General features: G+C 37.1%; 4 protein-coding genes across 5 annotated transcripts; all 4 read left to right on the top strand.

The window, feature by feature from the left end:
* Positions 1-230: 230 nt before the first annotated feature.
* On the top strand, positions 231-4,028 carry LOC111781883 (bZIP transcription factor 18-like). 2 transcript variants are annotated; one of them, XM_023662613.1, is made up of 5 exons: positions 231-806; positions 1,745-1,877; positions 2,171-2,255; positions 2,893-3,275; positions 3,590-4,028. In XM_023662613.1, exons 1-4 carry the CDS (start codon positions 367-369, stop codon positions 3,261-3,263), a joined length of 1,029 nt encoding a protein of 342 aa, XP_023518381.1. In that variant the 5' UTR covers positions 231-366; the 3' UTR covers positions 3,264-3,275; positions 3,590-4,028. The 2 variants fall into 2 exon arrangements, with proteins under 2 accessions (XP_023518381.1, XP_023518389.1); XM_023662621.1 differs by lacking the exon at positions 3,590-4,028 and having other exon boundaries at positions 2,893-3,539.
* A 3,038-nt stretch (positions 4,029-7,066) lies between these two features.
* Positions 7,067-8,467, top strand: LOC111781896 (expansin-A8-like). Its single transcript, XM_023662633.1, has 3 exons — positions 7,067-7,282; positions 7,673-7,985; positions 8,138-8,467. The coding sequence occupies exons 1-3, from the start codon at positions 7,150-7,152 to the stop codon at positions 8,439-8,441; spliced, it is 750 nt and encodes a 249-aa protein (XP_023518401.1). The 5' UTR covers positions 7,067-7,149; the 3' UTR covers positions 8,442-8,467.
* A 675-nt stretch (positions 8,468-9,142) lies between these two features.
* On the top strand, positions 9,143-12,840 carry LOC111792254 (macro domain-containing protein VPA0103). Its single transcript, XM_023673614.1, has 7 exons — positions 9,143-9,481; positions 10,432-10,480; positions 10,565-10,667; positions 10,744-10,839; positions 10,922-10,996; positions 11,246-11,315; positions 12,394-12,840. Exons 1-7 carry the CDS (start codon positions 9,212-9,214, stop codon positions 12,466-12,468), a joined length of 738 nt encoding a protein of 245 aa, XP_023529382.1. The 5' UTR covers positions 9,143-9,211; the 3' UTR covers positions 12,469-12,840.
* A 542-nt stretch (positions 12,841-13,382) lies between these two features.
* Positions 13,383-16,001, top strand: LOC111792263 (40S ribosomal protein S26-1-like). Its single transcript, XM_023673626.1, has 5 exons — positions 13,383-13,619; positions 13,710-13,802; positions 14,453-14,537; positions 14,640-14,773; positions 15,564-16,001. Exons 1-5 carry the CDS (start codon positions 13,617-13,619, stop codon positions 15,636-15,638), a joined length of 390 nt encoding a protein of 129 aa, XP_023529394.1. The 5' UTR covers positions 13,383-13,616; the 3' UTR covers positions 15,639-16,001.
* Positions 16,002-16,185: the final 184 nt, after the last annotated feature.

Below are 16,185 nucleotides of genomic sequence, written 5' to 3' on the forward strand. Positions count from 1 at the left end.
TCTTGTAATAAAGATAGAAACTAAGAACATTTATTATCTCTGATTTCGTCTCATGCTATAAATATTTATAATTATCACATATGTTAAGAACATGTTAAATATAAAATAGAAAGTTTTAAGGGAAGACGTTAAATTTGTGTCGTTTTTGGAAAAGAAAAAACAAGAATTGTTCTTCAAATTCCAAATTCCAACGGCGCCGCGTTCTTCTGTGTCTGTTTATAAATAAATAAAATTTAAAACATCGAAAAAGTTCTCTGTGCGCCCAAAAACCAAGCACGAGCATGGATTTGGACGAACATAACCCACTTTGATTTCCCGAAGAAGAAGAAGAACAACAATATTATGTAGGAGTAAGCATTCTATTCCATGGAATTCCCCAATCCCTCTAATCAAATGGCTTCCTCTTCCAATCCCACCGCCCCTGTTCGCGGTTCCTTCCACCGTCGAGCCCATTCCGAGGTCCATTTCCGGATTCCCGACGATCTCGATCTCGTCTCGGACCCTTTCGATGGGCCTTCTTCTGGATTCGGAGATTTGGGCTTCGACGACGATCTCTTACGCACCTTAATGGACAGCGAGAAGATCGGATCCAAAATCGACAATGGGTCTTCGTCTTCGTCCAATCCTGAAGCGCCTGGTGGTGCTGCGGCGGAGAATGTCGAAGGGGAGAAAATCTCCCGTCTCAGGCACCGCCATAGCAATTCTGCTGATGGGTCTTGCATTATGGAGTCTATTGAGGCTAAGAAGGCCATGGATCCTGATAAGCTTGCTGAGTTGTGGACAATTGATCCTAAGCGTGCCAAGAGGTTTTGTACTGTCTTCCATTAGCTTCTGCAATGGCAATGTGCTTATTTACTCGCATTCTTGAATGTGTTGCTTGCCGATTGGGCTTCTGATTCATGGCTGGAAGATCGAATTAGTGAATGTTTTTCCCCTTAGGATGCTTTGTTTTTTCTTAATCAGAATTCTGCTAGGAAATTCTAAGCTTGAATACCTGCTAATGCAGCTGTCTGTGTGGTCTTATTCCTGTTTCTAGTCTGTTAAAATATTTGCAACTGGTTTTATCCGTCCGGTGTCTTTAGTGTTCGAGGGCTCCATAGGCCTCAGCGGAGGCTCTTTGGTGTACGTTGTTTGAGGGAAGGATTGTTGGGAGGGAGTCCCCTATTGACTAATTAAGAGTATTATCATGGGTTTATAAGTAAGGATTACCATCTCCATTGGTACGAGACCTTTTGGAGAAACCAAAAGCAAAACCATGAGAGCTTATACTCAAAGTGGATAATATCATACCTTTGTGGAGAGTCTTTATTCCTAACATGGTATTAGAGCCATGCCTTTAACTTAGTCATGTCAATAGAATCCTAAGTGTTGAACAAAGTTGTGAGGCTCGAAAATGTAGTAAAAAGTGACTCAAGTGTCGAATAAAGGGTTTACTTTGTCACCCTTTGTTCAACGGCTCTAGTGAAGGAGTCGAGCCTCGATTAAGGGGAGGTTGTTCAAGGGCTCATAGGCCTGAGAGGAGACTCTATGGTGTACTTTGTTCAAGGGAGGAATGTTGGGAGGGAGTCCCCATTGACTAATTAAGAAGACGATCATGGGTTTATTAGTAAAGAGTACTATCTCCATTGGTATGAGTCCTTTTGGGGAAACCAAAAGCAAAGCCACGAGAGCTTATGCTCAAAGTGGACAATATCATATCATTGCGGAGCTTCGTGATTCCTAACATTTAGTACTTCATTTGCAGGATTTTGGCGAACAGACAGTCTGCTGCTCGGTCAAAAGAGAGGAAAGCTCGCTACATAATCGAACTTGAGAGAAAAGTTCAAAGGCTCAAGACCGAAGCAACAACTCTTTCTGCACAGCTCACGTTGTACCAGGTTTAATTGTTCACCAACCTCATTTTAGGCTCTTACAATGATCAAGGGTCATATTACACACCTCTAGACTTTGAAAGTACACTTAAAATTTGCTTCTGCAGTTCATTAAGAACACTAGACGCCCCTTGCAATGAGATTTCTTAGCTTTTTTTTAGTAAGACATGTAATTGATTTGCTAAACGAACCCATTAGTTGTTTGTTCTATCTTTGTTGAATTGAAGCTTTTGTTGCTAAAGGAAATGAAAATCTTTTCCTTTCACCATTTCATCTTTTCTTCATGTTTTTCATACCAGAGAGATACGAACGAGCTTTCAACCGAAAACTCAGAGCTCAAACTTCATTTACAAGCTATGGAACAGCAAGCACGTTTACGCGACGGTATGCATCCACATATACCCTGTCAATGTGTTAATATTGACCTGAACCTCTTTGTTTAGCTTTTAGATATCCATGAATAATGTGATATCCACTTTCTATATTCAAAATACATATACCCTGTCAATGTGTTAATATTGACCTGAACCTCTTTGTTTAGCTTTTAGATATCCATGAATAATGTGATATCCACTTTCTATATTCAAAATACATATACCCTGTCAATGTGTTAATATTGACCTGAACCTCTTTGTTTAGCTTTTAGATATCCATGAATAATGTGATATCCACTTTCTATATTCAAAATACATATACCCTGTCAATGTGTTAATATTGACCTGAACCTCTTTGTTTAGCTTTTAGATATCCATGAATAATGTGATATCCACTTTCTATATTCAAAACTGTTACGTGTTCAAGTAGGGTCTGTTTTAAATTCACCTACTTAGATGCTGCCTTATCCAGATTTTGATGATCTTGAATAAATGTTTGAATTGAAGAGCTGATATCAATATTTGCTCATTAATTTGGTCTCCCTGATACTTCATCTTCACCCTAGGTTGCAGGAGAAAGTCTTGGCTTTGGACCAGCTTTTATTGTGCATTATAGTGATACTTTCCTTATTTTTCTTAATATACAGCTCTAAATGAAGCTTTGATAAAGGAATTCGAACGGTTCAAGATCGCGACCGGAGAAGTAATAACACCTACAGATTCGTATAACTTCGGTATGCCTCAAGTTTCATTTCCCCAATCTTGCTTTTCACACCAACCACAACCTGGGCAACACAACCTGCCCCAAATTAATCCGTTCCATTCGAGTCTACCGTATCCGAACCAGTCTCTGTTTGTTGCATCCCATCAGCCACATGCCTTGATACAAATTCTTCAACAGGATCCTATTAGCCGATTGCAGGGTCTCGATTTCGATATCAATATCGATAGCAGAGGCACAGAAATAAAGCCAGAAGGCTCCTCCATATCCGTCAGTGAAAGTAGCAGCACATTTTAACCCAGTAAAAAGGTGGCTTCTTGTTCATAATTTTTCTCCAAATTTGTATGTCATTATTCTGTTCATAATCCCATTTCATGTCATCCATAATATTGATCTTTCTGGTAAAGGAAAATTCTTGTTCTTCTGTTCATTCTTTATTATTCAAACTCATAGCTTGGTCCCTAGCTGCAGCTATAGATTTGTTTGAATACTCAAAGATCCTGAGAATTGACCATTTTGGGTTCTTTTTTCTTCTCTGAATGAAAGCTAAAACAACAATGATGATTATGATGATTTTGTCTTCAATGCTCTCTGTTGTTCATTTGCATCTTTTTTTTGTACAGACTCAGCAGAAGAGGTTATTTGTGATCCTTGTACGAGTGTATGTATATACAGGTAGGTGGGGCTACCAAAATAAGTAAATTGTCCACATTTCAAGCCTCATGGGGCCCCTTGTGGGTATGCCATTAAAGGCCACATGGTAGGGCTGCAATCCAACACCCCTTGAATCTGCATCTCAGGGAAAAGCTCATGTGACTCTCATTTGTGGCTGCTTCTCCTTAGGCCCATTGTATTAATCACCAATTTTCTCAGACTGTGACGGTTCTAAGAGCGAGTTTGAGATAACTTCTGACTAACTTTCAATGTGTTTATTATCTATTCTGGAAGATCTCATCTTGGTCGGAGAGTGGAACGAATCATTCTTTGTAAGAGCGTGGAAACTTATTATGAGTAGACACGTTTTAAAACCGTGAGGCTAACGAACAATATGTAACGGGTCAAAACAAACCTCTCCCCTAATAGATGCATTTTTAAACCATGAAGTTGATGGCGATATGTAACGGGTCAAAGCGGACAATATGTGCTAATAATGGACTCAAATGGTATCAAAGCTAGTCATCAGGGTTGGAGAAGAGAACGAATCATTCCTTACAAGGGTGTGGAAATCTCTCCCTAATAGACGCGTTTTAAACCCATGAAGCTGACGGCGATACGTAACGAACCAAAACAGACAATATATGCTTGAACGTTTAGATATTCTTTGTTTTGCTATAAATTTCTACCATTTTGTATAAAACAATTGAATTGTTTTGGTAAAAGATTATGAAAAGAGCATTCTGGAACACCATAAATGGATGTTTGCCAAACAGTCGTATTCATACGTTGCTCTGTGATTTGGTGTCTCGCATTTAATTCCTTATTAACATTTCTGTACAATTTGGAGACCACTTCCTTCCTTTTCATTCATTTATTCATTAAGTTCGAACTATCTCTACGTGTTCTCTTAACATCTTTTCCTTTTTCAACGTTTCTCTCTTTATTTTAAGATAAATTATCCGAACGCTATATCTCAACGTGACAGTAATAATAGTACTGTTAGCCGACAATTGCTCGAGGTAATAAACATATTAGGTCAACTTTTTTTCTTTGTTAACAACGTCAACGAAGTTTAAGGTTGATTATCAAACAAGTCAAAATTTTACGTTGTCAAACTTACAGATAAAAACTGATATTTGTTCTAAAAGTTTAGAAACGTTTGAAGACTGAATAGATCATATTTGTATGGATCTGGTTTAGGCCATATCGTCGAAACAATATATCATTATAAGATTTCGTTGAATTCATCGATCAATCTATTTTGGTGAAGGGTCACATCCAACACATCTCTTCACTCTCTTTGTTACAACGTGCAGATCTATCAACCATGGACTGATTGGACGTTAATTCGGAATCATATGTTATAATCGACGAAATAATATCTTAAATGCCGAATTAATTACCAATATTAAGTTCATTCTTCAAATATTGTGATTTACAATGTTGCAAAATTTTGAATTTTTTTGGTTGATGACGTATGCATTAACGAATTAAAATATGTTCGTGTTAACTACCTTAAACTCGTTTTCGGAGAAGATTTCCCGTTCAAATCGGTATGTATTCCTTTGAAACTAACAAAAATTAAATAAAAAGCAAAAACCATAACAAAAGTTTGTAAAGAGACAGTCAAAGATTTTGTTGTAAGAAAAATCTTAGTGAGACATTTCAAAACAAATGACAAATTAAATTATTGTCTCCAATAAGAGAAAAGAACACAAACAACCTAACACCTAGCTAGTACCCCGTTCAAACCAGTCATAAACGACTCATTGTTGCTAGAGCCGGTGCATATAGTATCATCATAGATATGAGTAGAGCGATTCTGTGCTTGAACAAACTATGATACATATGTGGGTCAGTCACAAATGGCTTGTTGCTGTTGGAGATAATTGGGTGACCCACTAGAACACTGTTACATTTCCAAATTCTACTTTGATAACTTTTGGTTAAGAAGCCGATAGGTTGTGTGCTAGCCATACGTAACTTGAACCCTAAACCTGGCTCCTTCCCCTCGGACTCCTCTTTCTTTATTCAATCACAATGTAAATTTGTTAAAGTGAGTTTGCTGTTATTAAACTTGGTGTAATGTCGACATCCTCCGCTTCTATCAAAGAAACTATATGTAAAGACTTAGGCTACTTCCCTATCATCAGCTGTTCTTGCAACAGATCACACCGACTTAAAGGAATTGCTAGTCCAAGGTTATGCATAAAGTTTAAAATAAGGTCGGTGTCAATGAAAATGTAAATGTTTATTTATTTATTATTTTTTAATTGTTACCTAAATTTATTTTAATCTTTAACAAACCCAACATGTTTTTATTTAATGGGAACCGACACATACATATGACCTTTTATTTATTTATTAATTTTATTATTTTCTTTGTCTATTTATTTATTTATTTATTTATAAAAACAGAACGGGAGTAAGAGTTCACCTAAATTAAACATAATAAAATAACCCGTGTTGATTTGTGAAGATAGTATTTACTCTTCAAAACTATTAAAGACAGGTAGGTAGCGTGATCACAGTACGTAGAAAGATACCGAGCATCAGATGTCGAATAAATTGAAAAATTAGATGGAGAATAATTCAACTAATTAAGGAATAAATCATCGACTAACAATATAAATATCTATTTATCTATGGCGCACGTACCCACATAATAGGGCAGAAAATTCAAGTTTAACATTCCCCTCCTCGCTTCGATCCCACCCCAATTCTCGCCCCACCCTATATACATACATTAAGTGTCAAAGACTATATTATAATATTGAATATATATAGAGAAAAAAATTCTTGTCCGAGTTTGACATCCTCAATTTCTAGAGAGAAATCTCCGTAAAAAAAAATAAATGAAATTTTTTACAAGGATGATAATTGAAATAGGTAGTCACGACGGTGACGAAAAAGGGTTTACCCGTCTCATAGACATTTTAAACTAAAAAAATAAGTTTTGAATCGACAACCCCACTTGTTATTGAACTCAAAACCAAGAGTTCAAGATAAACTACAACTTGTTTGATATACGAGCTTTCAACACTTTACCGAATTCATAACGACCAAAGTGAGGCTAACCTACACTTTTTCTTCACTATCAGTGTCATTACGTCGGATCAATTTACGCTTAATTTGGCACATTAAATTAAATGTTTTAATTAAAAGATTACACCAATGATTGATATCTACAAATTCGTTAACGATAATATCTAATAATACTAAATGGTCCTAAACAAGGACGTAGAAGCTCGATAATGAAAAGCGTTAAGAACAGAGGTCTCATGATCACCGTCTTTCCAATTTGTTCGTAAGGAGAAAGGAGGCATGTGGGAGTGGGGCCTAAGTTTGTTAGCAGCTTTGAGAGCTTATCCCAAACATTGGCATGTGCTGTTACGAACCCTCTCCTAAAAATCACTCACAATCTCTTCTCTTTCATAGCCTCTTCCCCAATCCTTCTCTATAAATCTCCTCTTCTTCCCTTCTAACCCACAAACCCCACTTTTCATTACACTTTTAAACCAACCCTATGGCCTTTTACTCCCCATTTTCCCTCCTTCCTCTCTTCTTCCTCTTCCTCCGCTCCACCCTTGCCGACTACGGCGGCTGGCAGAGCGGTCATGCCACCTTTTACGGTGGCGGTGACGCGTCTGGTACTATGGGTATGTCTATATACTTAAAACCTACGTAAATAGTTTAGTACGTTTTTAATCATGGAAGGACATGGTTTGCTTCGAGTTGTTGTTTCCCTTTTTGTCTGTGTTTGGGTATTCTCTAGTGAATTGAATTAAACCATCTTTTAAAATTTTAACGAACTGTCGACCAGGTAGATAGAAATACTTATTTTTACGAGTGGAGTAGAGTCGGTCATCTGTAACTGAGAAAATAGACATTTTCAATTTTTAAATTGAACTAGTGTAATAAGAATTTTTTTACTACTAGTAAAAAAAAATTGACTCTAAAAACATAGTAAAATTATATTAGAACATAAGACGTGATTAGATTAAAATAAGCGGTTATAGCGAGATTATGAGGATGATAATTAAATGTAGGTGGAGCTTGTGGGTATGGGAACTTGTACAGCCAAGGGTATGGCACCAACACGGTGGCGCTAAGCACGGCGCTGTTCAACAACGGCCTCAGCTGTGGGGCTTGCTTCGAAATGACTTGCACAAATGATCCCAAATGGTGCCTGCCCGGAACCATTAGGGTCACCGCCACCAACTTCTGCCCCCCCAACTTTGCCCTCCCTAACAACAACGGCGGCTGGTGCAACCCTCCTCTCCAGCACTTCGACATGGCTGAGCCTGCCTTCCTTCAGATCGCTCAATACCGTGCCGGAATCGTCCCCGTCTCCTTTCGGAGGTAAACTCGACCCCTTTTCTACCCTTACTAACGTCTTAACAGTTGAATTTAAATTTTCATAAAAGATAAATAATTTAAGCTATTAATTTTAAATTTTTTTAAACGGACTAAATTGTTATAAACTAAAATTGAATGATTAACTTTTTTAACAGAGTACCATGCATGAAGAAAGGTGGAGTGAGGTTCACAATTAACGGTCACTCCTACTTCAACCTTGTTTTGATCACGAACGTGGGCGGCGCTGGCGACGTCCACGCTGTGTCGATAAAGGGGTCTCGAACTGGATGGCAAGCGATGTCTAGAAATTGGGGCCAAAACTGGCAAAGCAACAACTACCTCAACGGTCAAGGCCTCTCCTTTCAGGTCACCCTTAGCGATGGTCGCACTCTCACGGCCTATAATCTCGTCCCGTCCAATTGGCAGTTTGGTCGGACCTATGAAGGCCCTCAATTTTAAACACCAACCACTATTATAACTACTACTTCAAAAACAAACACACAAACACAAACAACGAGAACGAGATCGAAGATCGAGGATTGAAAGTCGGAGAATTTCGCTTTCTTTTTCAAGTTTTTATTGAAAAAGAAAGAACGTTTCGANTTTTTTTAGCTTGATTGTGTGGTGTTCTTCTAAAGAGGTGTTGGGAGCGTGTGGTGGGGATGAAGATGGTAGAGATAGGTAGGGATTAAGGAGGGAGTTGTGTTTGAAAATGGCCATAATAGTGGCACGTTTGTTGCTGTGGTGTTATAATCTGGCACCCGCTAGGCTTTCAAATTTATATATGATATGATATGATACATATAATGATAATGATTATTGTTGTTGTAATCGACATATTTCGATCTTCTCGCGAGTTCTTTATTATAAAAGACAATTATGAAACATTATAAAATCTTAAAATATTATGATGAGTCACGGCCATAGGTAATTGTACAAAATGGTTACTAGTAGTGGATGACATGACGACGATTGATGAGACAGTGACTAATAGTGATTACCAAATATGGTGGCGGTGGTCTTCGGTGGGCGACAAAAGACGTTTGTGGATGGTGGGTAGCGAGCGATTACTAAGAAGTGAAAATAATGTGAGGGTATTTTAGTCATTTTATACTAAATTAAAATATAATTTAAGTAAATTGGGAGAAAAAGTGTTCTAAAAAGAATTGTAATTGGAAAAAAGAATTGGGAGTTCCGTGAGGTTCTATTTCACCGTGGCGCACGGTCTGATGACAAGCACGGTTTGGCGGAACAGTGTAGCGTTGGGCAGCTCGATTTTCCGCCGGGTGTCGCCGTCGCAATTGCAGTCCTTCACCGTCTCTTCAAATCTCTCGTTTTCGCTTCCTCTCCGACGATCAACAGCCAAAATCTTGGCCATGGCAATGTCGAATGGATCGGGCAGTGGAGTGGTTCGCTTCAAAGTATCTCCCTCAACCGCCTGCGTTATTCAGAAGGGTGACATCACAAAGTGGTTCATCGATGGTTCTTCTGATGCCATTGTCGGTGACTCTATCTTTCTATTTTTTCTCAGAATCGGTTGTTTTTATTTAGGGTTTATACTTATTTGCTTACTGGAAAGGGTAGTGGGAAGTAATCGGTTCAGAGCTCCTGTGTTTTTGAGTAATGATCAGAACTATCTTTTGTTAAAATGATGGAATGGTTTGTTTTTGATGAATCGCTTTAAGTTTGTAGGTAAGTAAGAAATGGGTAGATGCTGTAGGAATTGCTTCCCCATTGCTATGTTTCGCGACCTGGAGGTATCTAGAATCATCAATGATTGGGGACTTGTATAGATTTAGGTAGATGCTGTAGGAATTGCTTCCCCAATATATATATATATTTTGACTCCAAGAAGTGGTTGCATTATAAACTAAACCATTGCTCCAAGAAAGAAGATAAAGAAGTAGGTTATCAAAGTAATGAACTACCTTGTGGGTTTAAGGCAAGGTGACCTTTTCTTTTTCTCTTGGTGGTTGATGAACTAAGCAGATTCGTGTTGTCAGGTGTGGAGAAAAGAGTGGATGGTGATTGAGGGGTTTAAGGTTGGGTAGGATTTGGTTCATATTTCGCTCAGTTCGTAGACGAAATCTATATGTATAGAAGATTTAACCCCACTTACTAAGTAAATTAATTGTGAGATCCCACATCGGTTGGAGAAGAGAACGAAACATTCTTTATAAGGGTGTGGAAATCTCTCCCTAGTAGACGCGTTTTAAAAACCTTGAAGGGAAGCCCGAAAGGGAAAGCCCAAAGAGGATAATGTCTGCTAGCGGTGAGCTTGGGCCATTACATTAACAAACTCAAACTTAAAAATTACAAAACTATTACTAATTTTTCTATATCTGTAAGAAAGATCCATATGTTTTGTCCTGTATTTTCTTATTTTTCAGAGTTTCCAATCCCATGAAATCTATTAAACTTTGGTTTCTTTGGCTTAAATCTTATTTAGGTTAATCCAGCTAATGAGGTAATGCTTGGAGGTGGTGGTGCTGATGGAGGTATGGAGTTTCAACTGTGTTTTAGTTTTATAACTTGTTAGACAAACTTGCCATCTTGAATATTCTTTCCTCATCGTTTTGAAGCGATACATAATGCTGCTGGACCTGATCTCGTGCAAGCGTGTTATTCTGTCCAAGAAGTCCAACCTGGAATCCGTTGTCCAACTGGAGAAGCACGGATTACTCCGTAGGCTCTTTTAGTTCAGTAACTGATCACGACCATTAGTTTTGTTTGTAGATGCTAATGTGATCTTCAAATGCAGAGGTTTTCGGTTGCCAGCATCTCATGTAATCCACACCGTTGGTCCTATCTACAACGCCAGTAGTAACCCCCAGGCCTTACTGAGAAGCGCATATAGGTTCTTGTTATGTAATTGCACTTCCTTTTCATTTTGATTTACCATTCAGGACTTATCCTTTTTTATTGGCATATTGATTTAGAAATTCCTTGGCTGTGGCAAAGGAGAATAACATTCAATATATTGCCTTTCCCGCCATATCCTGCGGTGTATATCGGTAAGTTATCATATTGATTTAGAAATTTTAGTATTTGTTAGCTTTATACCGTTTTTTAATTATAAAAAATCAGTAGTTCCCTAATTGATTGATCAGGTTCCTCTTGATTTAGTTTTCGAATGGCATGTGTTTGTGTGTGTGTTAGTTTATACCATTTTTCTATTATAAAAAATTAGTTGGTTAATGATTTGATTGATCCAGATTCCTCTTGAAAATATTTGTTTAGTGATTTTTATTATACACTTGCAGATATCCTTTTGATGAAGCTGCCACAATAGCCTTATCAACCGTTAAAGAGTTTTCCAATGGCTTGAAAGAGGTAAGGCATTGTTCTATGGTACTTCGGGAATGTATCCTTGTTTTTGTTACAGTATGTGAATATGTTCCTAAAGTATTTTTTTGACATGTTTAGATTATTCCATCACGGTCCACTTTATCTTTGACCTCTTATCTTTGATTGGGAAGTTTTCGGTTAGCCCTAGGAGAGGAATTATCATCTTTGGGGGCCTTGTCCTGTCAATGGGTTTTCTTGTAGTTCCTTCTTCTATTATTCTCCTCTCCTGCTTAGTTCCTCCGTCTCTTCCTCGCTATGGAAGGTCAAATTTTCCAATCAAGTTAAATTCTGTGTGGTACTGTGGTAGGTCCTTTATGGAAGAGTTAATACCTTGGATCATGTGTGGTACTGTGGTACTGTGTGGTACTGTGAGACTTTCTTTGCTTTACTCGAGTCACTTTTGAAGTTCGGTTGCACTCTTTCTAACGGAGAGTGATCGATAAGATGAGACATCATAGGTTGCTGACTACTAGTAAACTCAAGAGGACCCTTTTGAGTTGGGGAACGCATTTGACAATGAAAGCTAGACTGTGCCCTCATTAAGCGATTGGACCAAGTTCTTTGAGAAAATGCTTTGAAATTTGGTCAACAAGTCTTGGATGCCATTCTTGTCGCTTGAAAAGATGTGGAGTGGTCTGGTCATTTTTAACGAAAAGAGGTTTCAGCTGAATGCATATTTTGTAAAAGCCTATGAAGTAGATTGGTCTTACCTTGACGACCTTAGAGTTTAAGGGCTTTAGACTTAGCCTAGTAGATAATATTTATAACAGCCCAAGCCCACCGCTAGCAGAAATTGTCTTCTTTGAGCTTTTCCTTTTCGGGCTTCTCTTCAAGATTTTTAAAACGCATCTGCTAGAGAGATGCTTCCACACCCTTGTAAACAGTGTTTCGTTCTCCTCTCCAACCAAGGTGGGATCTCACAATATTGATGAATTCGGGATTGTCTCTAGGATTGTCTCTTTGCCAAAAGTATTATCAAAGGGATAAGTTGCAAGTAGCATAAACAATCTCTGAACGGAACACTTGGCATTATTTGCAATGACGTAATCTACATTATTTGCAGGTACACTTTGTCCTTTATTCTTCTGATATTTACAATGTTTGGTTGGAGAAGGCAAATGAACTGCTCAAGAACTAACTATATAGTGCAGTCTGCCTTCGAATGGTAATGGTATCAATCAAACCAACCAACCAATGATTCACCTTGGACATTTAAAGTCTTTGTGTTGCTTTCATCTGAACTCAGTCATGCTTTCTTATCAAACACTCTTTAAGGGGTTATTAGAATAAACGTTGGCTCCTTTCTCCCATGGTAAGAGTCGTATAAGTGCGTCCTTGACTCGTCTCAATCAATCTACCTCTTATAGTTTTTCTATGTTTAATACTTAGGAAATGCTTTCTTGATCAGACAATCATTCAACCATTCAACCGTGTAAAACTGTCAGCTACATTACGTTGAATCTATGTTAGACTATGTACACGTATCCAAATAGTTTAAAATTGTCCAACATTTTTTTTTCTTATTTTTTTTTAATTAATGTGACGTAAACAATTAAATTAGATCTAATTTAATTCTATGTATGTGTATATTCTGACTTAATTACAAATTTATTTTTCTTTATCATAAATTATATAAGGTGTGGTAGATGATACGTTGGATCAATTAGGTCTTAGATTTATAATTAGACGTTTTTTTGAGTTTTGTAATGAATTTTCAGATGTTTGTTTTTTATAAAATTTTTACTTTTTAATATGCTCGATATTCTTATTACAATTAAAAATGCTATTTTAATATTTTATATGTTATTATTTAATTTTAGTTTCCATATGCAAATTTAGTAGAAGAAACACAAACATTTAATTCCATGTACTAAATATCTTATATATCTAAACATAAACGTTAGTTATTTTGGGCATTAAAATTTAAAAATTTTATATTCATACCCATAAAACAAGTACGCCAAATAATTTACATTAGTTTTTTTTCTTAAATTCGTTTAATTCTTATAGTTTATGTATTTTTAAATATTTAAATTGTAAAATTTTATTAATTTAAGATAAATGGGATCAAATTGAATATTTGAGGGCGTGATTGTACAAATCTATATAGTTGAGGGGTCTTTTTGCAAATTTTCTTTTCTCGGTGTTTTGTTTGGCCCGCGGGACCGGAGATCTATATAAAGCGTTTACCGGGCAGTCCAATCAGCAATTGCCCACTAAAAAAAACCCTAATCGTTGCATTTTCTCTCTCTCTGCTTCGTCTGAAAGCTCTGCAGCTTTGAAACAATGGTAAGATCATTAGCCCGTCACCTTTTCCTCTGAATCTTCTTGTTTTAAATCGTTCTCCGTTCATCTTTTTTCTGCTTTTGGTTCTGCCAGACTTTCAAGCGCAGGAACGGTGGACGTAACAAGCACGGCCGTGGACACGTTAAGTTCATCAGGTGCTCCAACTGTGGCAAATGCTGCCCCAAGGTTATTGTTTTACTCTTCTTTCTGCGTGTTTTTTGCGTGCATTTTTAAGTAGTTTAATTTCGGCGGTCAAATCTATACGTTGTGCTAATGTTTCCTTTGCGGAATTGGGTCATTTTGTTTTTAATTAGTTATTGTTTCGATGCTTTATTGCTAGTATTACTGGAGTATTTGTGATTGATTGATCTAGAAATAAGTATCTGCCAAGTTCTGGGGATATGTTAGTATCTATATGAGTTTGTATTTGTATTGTTGTTAAAAGATTGTTTAGGTGATATTTTATAGGTAAAAGAGCTAGACTTGATGTTTAGCTACATTTTCAATTTCTTTTCGATGAAACACATTGATAGCATTTTTTCTTTTCAGAACATTTTATAGGATAAGTTTTTTTGTTTAAAAAATGGAATTCCCGTAAGCATTCCAAAACTCGATGCTTTATTAGGCTTGAGGCTTTCCTGGAGACAAGATTCTAACTTTTAGCCTCTAGACTTATGTCTTCTTTGGACCGTAAGGGTTCCTAATCACACTATAGTTTTGGACGGAGTGAATTTGGAGTGTCCATTGACTATTGAGCAAGAGAAGTTCAATTTTATGTTAGCTAAGAGCTGAAGTTGATTAAATCTAACTAAATGAGTTTTGATTGATGAGGATAGGACAAGGCTATTAAGAGGTTTCTCGTGAGGAATATTGTGGAGCAGGCTGCTGTTAGGGATGTCCAAGAAGCCTGTGTCTATGACCGTAAGTTGTTCTGTCCTCTCCTGCTAGCTTTTGGTTGCTTTATTTCATTTAACAACAATCTTTTTGTTCAATGTCTGATATTGATCTTTGTTCTCTGTGCAGAATACACTCTTCCTAAGCTTTATGCTAAGATGCAGTACTGTGTTTCCTGTGCCATTCACTCACATGTTGTGAGAGTTCGATCTCGTACTGATAGAAGAAATCGGCAACCACCACAGCGTTTCATCAGACGCAGGGTTAGTCTTTGCATAAAATATTTAAAACTTCGATTCATAACAAAATAACCATATGAACAATGAATTTGATGAAGTGTATCTACTTTGATTCATTACAAAGTAACCAAACGAACACTGAACACTGAATCAGACGCAGGGTTAGTCTTTACGTTTTTGCATAAAATATTTATAGCTTTGGTTCATCATGAAGTTACGATGTTCACAGTATGTTTGATGAATTATGTTTATCTTTACTCTTATTATTTGATGAGCTCAAAATTTTATGGTAGGCAGCAGAAAGAGTATTTCCATCTTAATGTTATCTTGACTTTTATGCTTCTTTTATAATCATTGATGAGTATGTGAAGCTCTAAAGACCCAGCTACAATTCTTAAAGATTAAATAATACGGAGACTTGAGAGACTTTGGATTAGGTACTTTGTTTGCTGCATATGCTTGTTACCAAATAACTGTCTATCAAGAAATAGTCCATCAGTCATCATTACACTTGGATCCAATGGTTCCCCTAGACTTCTGGCAGTTTGACATGTTAAGCTCCTACTCGTTTGGATTATGTATATTTTAATGACGATACCAACTATTTGGTAATGCTATTGATGCTCATGTCGAAGATCAACTACATATCTTATACTCATTAGTGAGTACTACTCATGATTGTTAGACGGTCCGTTTAGAGGCACTTAAGCATGTTTACTTCCTAACAACAGATAATTTTTTTATTCGGCAATACAGATATTTGGAGTAGCCTCTGATGGTTTGTTACCTTTTCCCGTTTCTGTGTTCGTTTCAGGATGATCAGCCAAAGCCTGGCCAGCCAGGTCAAGCACCTCGTCCTGCTGGAGCTGGAGTTCCTGCTCGTGTATAGAAGAAACCTTTATATGGCTTCTACGAGCAATACGTAGGAGTCTTTACAGTCGCTCTATTATAGTTCGGTCGTTTTCTTTGGGGATGGAAGTGAATTTTAGAATGAATATGGAAACTTACCCGAGAATTTTGCAGGTAGGAAGGAGGGAGGTAAAGAACAGGTTTATTGAGTTAGTTAATGGATTTTTCTACAGTTTCTTGTTTGGATACTCCAATTTGTTTCTTAAATCGTCATTTAACTGTCCGTCTTTCCTGCTTTAATCATATCATATGGTATAGGGAAGGGGCAACGAGAAAGCAGCATGAAAATTAGATTAAGATTGTTAATTCCATACCCCTTTATGACATTTAATTTCCATCCCAACAGCAGGTGTATGTTTGTGTCTGTGACATCTTTCCTTTAGCCTTTGAAATATGTAGGTTGCCGGTTCCTGTAGGGGGGAAAATTTCCAGGACTTGATTTTATAAAAATGTTGAAAATATTGATAAATTGTTTAATATTTTGTTTATCTATTCATCCTATTTTATCAATTTCTTAATGATTTAAT

The sequence above is a fragment of the Cucurbita pepo genome, chromosome LG01, assembly GCF_002806865.2.
Source record: "Cucurbita pepo subsp. pepo cultivar mu-cu-16 chromosome LG01, ASM280686v2, whole genome shotgun sequence".
Classification (NCBI taxonomy): Eukaryota; Viridiplantae; Streptophyta; class Magnoliopsida; order Cucurbitales; family Cucurbitaceae; genus Cucurbita; species Cucurbita pepo.

Coding starts and splice junctions, on each gene's coding strand:
- LOC111781883 (XM_023662613.1), top strand. CDS start 367: ATGGAATTCCCCAATCCCTCTAATCAAATGGCTTCCTCTTCCAATCCC. Junction 1,878..2,170: donor CACAGCTCACGTTGTACCAG/GTTTAATTGTTC, acceptor TTTTCATACCAG/AGAGATACGAACGAGCTTTC. Junction 2,256..2,892: donor GCAAGCACGTTTACGCGACG/GTATGCATCCAC, acceptor CTTAATATACAG/CTCTAAATGAAGCTTTGATA.
- LOC111781896 (XM_023662633.1), top strand. CDS start 7,150: ATGGCCTTTTACTCCCCATTTTCCCTCCTTCCTCTCTTCTTCCTCTTC. Junction 7,283..7,672: donor TGACGCGTCTGGTACTATGG/GTATGTCTATAT, acceptor AATTAAATGTAG/GTGGAGCTTGTGGGTATGGG. Junction 7,986..8,137: donor GTCCCCGTCTCCTTTCGGAG/GTAAACTCGACC, acceptor CTTTTTTAACAG/AGTACCATGCATGAAGAAAG.
- LOC111792254 (XM_023673614.1), top strand. CDS start 9,212: ATGACAAGCACGGTTTGGCGGAACAGTGTAGCGTTGGGCAGCTCGATT. Junction 9,482..10,431: donor ATGGTTCTTCTGATGCCATT/GTCGGTGACTCT, acceptor AATCTTATTTAG/GTTAATCCAGCTAATGAGGT. Junction 10,668..10,743: donor GGAGAAGCACGGATTACTCC/GTAGGCTCTTTT, acceptor CTTCAAATGCAG/AGGTTTTCGGTTGCCAGCAT.
- LOC111792263 (XM_023673626.1), top strand. Junction 13,803..14,452: donor GTGGCAAATGCTGCCCCAAG/GTTATTGTTTTA, acceptor TGATGAGGATAG/GACAAGGCTATTAAGAGGTT. Junction 14,774..15,563: donor AGCGTTTCATCAGACGCAGG/GTTAGTCTTTGC, acceptor TGTTCGTTTCAG/GATGATCAGCCAAAGCCTGG.